The following is a 7,472-nucleotide window of genomic DNA, read 5'->3' as shown; positions in this document are numbered from 1 at the left end:
TTCCACTGCATTATGTGAGGTCGGTGGACACTTGGTGAGGAATTCACTCACCCCCCCAACCCATCCACCCTCATCTGCTGAAGGGGATTTCTAACTCCTGCCACCCCACAGAGCAGCTGGGCTGGCTCTCGACCACACGCTGGCCACGCTCACCCCTGAGCGACGGACACCTGGACGTTATAACACGGCAAAACGGGGTCTTTGGAAAATTCAAACTCCAATAGGTTACCATAGGCCTCGTTGCTGTCATCCTGGTCCTCCGGTCCTGGGGGATTTGCTAAAACATCGTAACCACTTTCATCATCTGGTTCTAACCGGGGGGGGGCATACAAGAGAGAGGTCAGTAAGCTGGAGCAAGATTCCAGCTGTTCGCCAAAAAGGACCCTGGAAAAATTCTTTCCCAAGCAAGCCCTGCTCACAGCACCACCACCACCCCCACCCCCACCCCCACAAGCCCAACTGAAACGAACAAGGCTGCTCACCACACACACAGCTGCCAGAGAACTCCGAAGAGCAACCGGGGTTACCGTTGTCAGGAGCCTGCAGGTTATTTCAACAGTGTGGAGAGAGAGGGGGAGAGAGAGAGAGAGAGAGAAACAAGATAACGCCTGCTGGTAAGAGGCAAATGCTGCTGGAGTTCGGGAACATCTCACGCTGGGGCTGGTGTCACCTCCTGACAAGTCCCACTGCACACGCCTCCAGGTATCTGACTGAAACCTCCCCACGCGTCCACCCGCCTTCCTGAGGGACTGCCCGCCTCACCGCCCCAGCCTGCCAAACAAAAGCTAGCCTGGCTAGCTAAGAGTTTTCCAGCCCCCCACCTTGCAAAACTCAAAGTATGTATCTCTTCTTTGACAGACTAACGTTGGGCCGCTTTTCCCAGTAAAGGGTCACTTAGAGTAAACGGGGGGGTGGGGGTAGGGGGAACCCAGGTGAAAGGCTGTGAAGTCACCGTCTAGATGCTTGAACAAGACCATGTCTTGACCTCTGCCGTACCTGTTAAGAACTTCTCCAGAAGTTCGCTGTGGTTCACTTTCTTGATGGTTCTACCTGAGTACGTAGCCAGGGTAGGATCAGCACCGTAGGAGAGGAGCAAGTGGACAATTTCGAGATGATCATTCTTGACAGCATCGTGGAGAGGCCTAGGAGAGGTGCGGGGGATTACACCCGTGCACGCGACGCTTGCTTCTAAGGACACGGGGCAAAATCGAGCGTGTGCGGCCAAGCCTCGTAGGCACGCTATTTCACCGAGGAGGTGAGTGTACGGTCGCTGCGCCAAATTACTCTGTTATTTCAACACATAACCCTTTACGGGACAGGTGAAGGGACCATCTCAGGCCTAATTCTTCAATGCAAATCTCTCTTAATGCATGGCCCAAGGAGGAACTCAGGCCACGATGAAAACGTTTCCAATGAACTTAAATAGTGACAGACTGTAAGAAGGTAACGTACGGCGGGGTGGGGGGAAGAATCCCAGCATCACGGAAGCAGATACGACAAGCCATTGTTATACCATTACAAACAAAACCCAAAAAGTACAGTTTGTAAAAGAAACTGGGGGCAAAGTGGAACCTCTCGTGAAACCAACTTGGAGATGAGTGATCAACCCTCTCGCCCAGAAGCAGTCGACAGGCAGGGCGAGTTCTCAGGAGGATACAGAGTCCTCCTGCCCGTGTCCGCTGGGGTCAGGAACACTGTCCGCAGTCCCATCCAGAAAGGATGCTATTTGGAAACCACGAACCACCAAATACCTTACGGTTTTGCTAATGTTATGACCGTCAGGAAAGCCCCAGTGCCCTGCCTCGTGGTGGCATCCCAGGTACAACCAGGAAGATGCTTGGGCTGACTCAGACCTGGGCCTCTGGCCAATAAACCGAGGTCAAGGACAGAGTGGGGGCCAGGCCCAGGGATGTGGGTGGACACGGCAGGTCCTATCAAGCCAGTTGCCACTGGACCTGTCTGTACTCCTGCAACTTTCAACTCACATATATGTTCAAGATTGAGATTCAACAGACGCTGGTGAAGAGTCCAGGGTCTTAAAAGAGAACAACCCTGATTATTCATGGAGGCTCAACATTTTCAGGGACCTCTGTCCATAAGACTGTCACAGAGTTTTAAAGTTCTATGTAAATTTGCCAGAAAGATCTGTCCGATTCCATTCTAGAGGACTCCGCCACCAGTGTGCTTACATGGCACTCAGTCTCCATCTTTCCTTCTGGGGTTCCCCGCACACCCTGAGAACCACTGCCTATGCCCCAGCAGGGCCACGCCAAGAGCAAGACCGCCACTGACCCGGTTCCATCCTGGGCACTGCAGTTGACATCGGCGCCATATTCAAGGAGGTGTCGTACGATGTTGAGCCAACCTCTTGCACAAGCCTCGTGCAGGGCACAGTAACCCACGTTGTCGCGGTGGTTCACATCACAAATCTTGTTCTCCAGGCAGTACAAGACCGCTTCCTACGGGGAGAGGAGAGGAGAGGAGAGGAGATACCATCAGACAACCATACAGTGAACCTTGTAAGGGTGACCTCCCCATAGCTTGGCGGTGCCCACTTTCAAAGGCATACATCCTTGGGGCCAAAAGCCCAACATAGCGCGGGCAGGCGGCAGGCATCCTGGTGGGGGGTGAGAGTGCGTGAGAAGGGCTTGGAGATGCAGACAGTGTTGTCTAAGGCTCTGCTGCACCAGTGGCCTGGCCATGGGCAAGTTACCCTTGAACTTCTCCAAGCTTCCACAGGGCTGCTGAGAGGATGCATTCGGATAGCGATGAAAGCCCTCAGCCCAGGGGCCGACGTGACCAGTACAGAAGTCTCACAGCTGCTAACATCTTAGATGACACATTGCCAAGCACAGACCATTCTCACTTGATGGGTCTGTTCAGTCAGTGGCAGTGGACGATAACACAAGTTTAGATAAAAGTATGGATGACCAACACTTAAAGAGAGCTTAAATCAGCCGGAGAACATTCCCCAGCTTAGAGAAGCAGGGACACCCAGGTCAGCTACATCCTCGCGCCCCCTGTTAAGACCCCAAATCAGAACCTGGGCCTCAGATGCTCTTGTCTGTACGTTAAGTACAGTTAAAGAGAAGCTCTCTCCCTCCATCCTCGAGGAATGACACAAAATGCCTCCAATAACCCCACCCTCTATTTTGCCTCACTCCACCCTCTCGGGGCAGAATCAGTCTAATATTCTCATATTTACTCAAGTTAATGACAGGAACCTGATACACCACAGGCTGCAACCTCCACATTTCAAGAATCAAATAAAACATTCACCCCCGCCCCCGGAGATGTTCTGTGTCAACACTGTGCATTAGGATCACTGTTATTAACCTTATTTCTTTGGCTTGTTAAAATATTAATATGAACCACTCCCAGTAAGCAGAGCAGGAACTTATTCAATGTTTTATTACCTTAAGAAAGTTTTCAGACACATCGAAAGCATTTGCCACCAGAAAACACATTATACTGTTTATACTGGGTAAGTCATGCCCAGCAGAGAGCCGTCAGGTTCTGAGAGCTGGGAGTAGGCAGAACGTGCATGTGGCCCAACACATGGTCTGCTGGGTAAGGGGGGATGCGATGGGGTCAGAACAGGCCTCCTTGTGACATCTCTCAGGTAACTCATCTGTTAAACCTAAAACGGGGGTCATTCTAGCCGCCCATAAGTGCAAGATGGGTTCTGTAAAACCTTTTATGCCCTTTGGAGGACACGCCAATCAAAGGTGACCACTCACTTGGGAGCGAACTAGAATGTTCCATTTGCTTACCACGTGAACCTAATGGGGCATGCTGGTAAACCTGGCCATCGGTGCCCTGTTACTTCAGGTCACTGCAGCAGCTCCCTTCCAAAACAAGAGGAGGAAGAGAAAAGGCACGCCCACGAATGCGTTTCTCCGTTTACATCCCAACCTGCCAGAAAGCCCACAATCCTCTGGGCTCCCAGGCCACCTGCCCCGAGCCCTGGTATCCAGGATACCGCATGAAGCTGCTGCTCTTTTAGCAGGCCCTCACTAGCCAGACTTGAGTGGACGGCTGCAAGCTAATGAGTTGTGTGCCCCAGCCAGGGAGAGGCCCTGTCACGTGGCTCTGGGATCAGGTCTGAATGCCACCAACTGCTGTGCACACATCAATTTACTCAACCCAGGGTTTATTTGCTGTGACAATCATGGCCTTCACCTGGAAACCTTCATCACTACTAGGGCAGATTCAAGGGTACCTAGAAATGAAAGGCCGTCCAAGCTGGTGGGTAAGTCAACTCTCTTCTCCTGGAAGATGGCAGCAAAGGCAGCAGTAGCCCCACGGCCAGGTCAGACTTTTTGCCACGGGCTGTCCTAACTCAACCATGTTGATCCCACTGTTTACACAGTGCTTCTCATTTCCCCAGATGAGTACGTCTTCTGTCACCCACAATAACCCAGGAGATAGCAGGAAAGGAAGGTAGTACTATCCTCATTCAACACTTGGAAACTGAGGCCCAGAGATATTAAACCCCAAGTTCAATTAACTAGACCTATAACTCAGGTCTTTGGTACCTGGTCAGCTGGGAAGATTCAAAAGGCCCAAGAGGGCCCCAGTTAGAGGGATGCAATCCAGCTGTGACGAGCATCCCACAGGCCTTCCCTGTTGGGGGTCAAGTGGGCTAACTACACTCTCCTAGCTAGGAGGGTGATGGCCTCTAAATGGATGGCAACCGTCGCCACCAGCACTTTCTCTAACTGAAAGGTGAAGAGGCGGGACGAGTCTGTCGACGCAACACATTCCTTGGTTTATTTTCTCCGCTAGAAATAAACGGGAGTGTCTGAAGGGCAGCCCAGCCATTCCCGAGCAAAGTCAAACTGCTTTTGTCGGACAGCTCTCTGTTCAGCGGCTATAAGCCGAATGCCATTACCCGCAAAATGTAACCATAAAGGCCATAACCCCTACGTTGTGAGTTAATTAAATGCCTCATTAACTTTTTAAAAAACATGACTTATTCAATTCATAGAAAATTTAACCATCACCGCTAAAGGCACAAGCATGTGGTTGCACACTGGCGTTTTAGCCTAAGAAATAGAAGCCTTTTTCCCAGGAGGGAAAGGTTTGAGGTCTTTGGCCATGCAAGTGATCTATTTAACGCGGATCTGAAGCCAGAGTGTGTTTCTAAACTTCCAGAACCAGATTATCATGACATAGAGCTCAGACAGCCTTTATACTGCACATGGTATCTCTGGCTAAGCAGAAGAAAATAACCAAGAATGCTGAAGACAAAACTTCAGGAAAACCCTCCCAAACCACACCCTTATCTGCTTAAGCAAACTGTCCTTCAATTTGAAAAGGTTGAAGCTGCCACATCTCCCAACTGCGCCATCATCCCAACATTTAAAATTCTGCCCAGAGAAATCCCAGAAAGTTGGATTCAAAGTTGAAAGCGTTCATCTACTTGTCACAATGTTCAGCATCAACACTGGTGATGTGTGGAATCTACATATTGAAATTTACATTTGAAGAAAAAAACAAATCCGACCGTAAACATTCCCAAGGCTTCCTGTGCAATCAAAGGCCAGGTAGCCTAAAAAAGGATGGATCAAGTGCCCCTTGGTCCAGGCCTCAGAGCCACCAAACCAAAATGGAAACTGTCTTAGAGGACCAACGAGGGTCTTTTGACGTCTCTGGTCCCAAACGGAGGCTGCTGGAAATGATGCCAAGTTCACAGGTGGGGCTCGGAGCCCCGCCCCTCCACGGCGGGTGCAGCAGCACCCCGCCCCCCCATCTCCAGCATTTGCTGGAAGCGGGAGTCTACTTTCTCAACCCTAACCCAAAAGTTGGGGTTAGGGGTCTCCCCCCCACCTCCAGCGTTTGCTGGAAGCAAGGAGACTATCTTCTCAACCATGGGGGGTCTAGCTCAACACTATGTGCAACATCTGCTCTGTCCTCCTAGGCGCCCGCTCTCAGCTCTTGGGAAACCAACTGGGTGCTCCTTGGACTTCACCTGCAAGTAACTGCGCTAACTACCAGAAAGTGCTCTCTAGCTAATGGAGAGGTCTCCAAGAGACGTGTCGATATAAACAACAGCACATTCAACCCACAACAACAACAACAAAACACCCCCAAACTAAGCATAGCCCTAGTGCTTCCAACTTCCCACCCACAGTCATGCCTTAGGGCCAAGGCAGGCACACTTCCAAGGGCTCACGGCACTATGGACCGGGGTGGGGGGACACGACGGGAGACGGGGAACAGGGGCACAGAGCTGGCTGAGGGTGTGGGCGCCAGGGCTCCGGGCCAGCCTGGGCCCTGCCACCCCAGTGCTCAGCCACACCTCCACGCTCAGCCTGCTGAACCGCGTTTTACTGTCACCATTCAACTCCCAGAGGGCTGATGCCAGCACAGAAAAATGCCCTTGCCCTGTGGGCTATTACATCACAATTGCTACTGACAAGTATGGTGGGGGAACTGCACAGGGCATGGAGAGTCATCGGTCTCACAGAGGTTTTGAACTGTAAAAAGGGCAATTCCAGTGTGAGCCAGTCTTGCTGAGGAGCGTGGTGGGCTGTGGAGCACTGCTGGATTGCTACCTGTACGGGTATCAGCTAACCCCTCTGAGGCTCAGTTTCCTCATCCGAGAGTGGGCTAGTACTCGTTACTCCCAAGTGAAGATGTTAACAGGGTGAAAGGAGTTACTACAGATCACACGGGCTTAAGCAGATATCAGCTATCTTTCTATGTTGCTCTAGCAATAGAGGCCATCACTGTCATCAGCCGTGCTGGGTTGTGATACAGCAGTGTGGACAGGGAGTTTTGTGCAAGGCTCAACCCCTGCTCCCCGCCCATCAGCCCTCGGCTCCCGTGCCCTCTCAGAAAGAGACTGCTCAGGTCTGCCCCACTCCCACCCCTACTCTGCACAGACACTTCCCACCCGCTACCCCACAGGGGCATCACTCTGCCCCAAACAGCACAAGTTAGTAGAGCTAATAACTACTCTCCTACTCTCTTTCTTGCTATTCAGATTCCAAAAGGGCTCATTAAAATTCCCCTGGTCGCCAAGCCCTGGGTTAGGTCAGATTTTATATCAGAGATAAGTGAGCCAGACTGGCCGAAGCAGCCTACCTGCCTGAACGGGAACGGAACATCAGAGAGGCCTGCCTTTCTTTTCACACCACGACTGAACAAGCCACCAAACAGCCCGCAGTGTGAGCGGAGCCAACGCAAACACCCTGCTGGAACACCCAGCCCAGCCCGCCACGTGGAGGGGGCTGGGCTCTGAGACCCACCCCCCATCCCCAGCCAGTGTGTCCCCCACCCAAGGAGCAGCAGCCGGTGGATCCTGATCCGGGGCACCCACAAGGATGCTCACCTCGTAGCCAAGCCGGGAGGCCTGCTGTAGGAGGGTCTCGCCCGCGTTCTTATTGACAATAAGTCTCCGCGCTTCCGGTGGCATCGGGCGGGACTGGGTGGTCTCTGGAGGGGAGCTTGACCATGTCAGCTGC

At 52.2% G+C, this 7,472-nt stretch overlaps 1 protein-coding gene across 1 annotated transcript; it reads right to left on the bottom strand.

Annotated features, from left to right (window-relative positions):
* Positions 1–226: 226 nt before the first annotated feature.
* On the bottom strand, positions 227–7,433 carry LOC308609796 (BCL-6 corepressor-like). Its single transcript, XM_081259100.1, has 4 exons — positions 7,340–7,433; positions 2,293–2,459; positions 483–1,142; positions 227–310 (listed from the first exon to the last, which is right to left on the bottom strand). The coding sequence occupies exons 1-3, from the start codon at positions 7,421–7,423 to the stop codon at positions 956–958; spliced, it is 438 nt and encodes a 145-aa protein (XP_081115226.1). The 5' UTR covers positions 7,424–7,433; the 3' UTR covers positions 227–310; positions 483–955.
* Positions 7,434–7,472: the final 39 nt, after the last annotated feature.

This window comes from Mesoplodon bidens (genome assembly GCF_964165515.1).
Source record: "Mesoplodon bidens genome assembly, contig: HAP1_SCAFFOLD_103, whole genome shotgun sequence".
NCBI lineage: Eukaryota > Metazoa > Chordata > Mammalia > Artiodactyla > Ziphiidae > Mesoplodon > Mesoplodon bidens.
The sequence above is the reverse complement of the archived record's forward strand: the minus strand, read 5'-3'. Positions and strand labels throughout refer to the sequence as shown.

What these genes read in the sequence shown, in the direction of transcription:
- LOC308609796 (XM_081259100.1), bottom strand. Translation starts at nt 7,423, where the DNA reads ATGCCACCGGAAGCGCGGAGACTTATTGTCAATAAGAACGCGGGCGAG. An exon ending in CCTCCCGGCTTGGCTACGAG is followed by an intron (nt 2,460 to 7,339) that starts GTGAGCATCCTT and finishes CTCTCCCCGTAG; the next exon opens with GAAGCGGTCTTGTACTGCCT. An exon ending in AGTGCCCAGGATGGAACCGG is followed by an intron (nt 1,143 to 2,292) that starts GTCAGTGGCGGT and finishes CACCTCTCCTAG; the next exon opens with GCCTCTCCACGATGCTGTCA.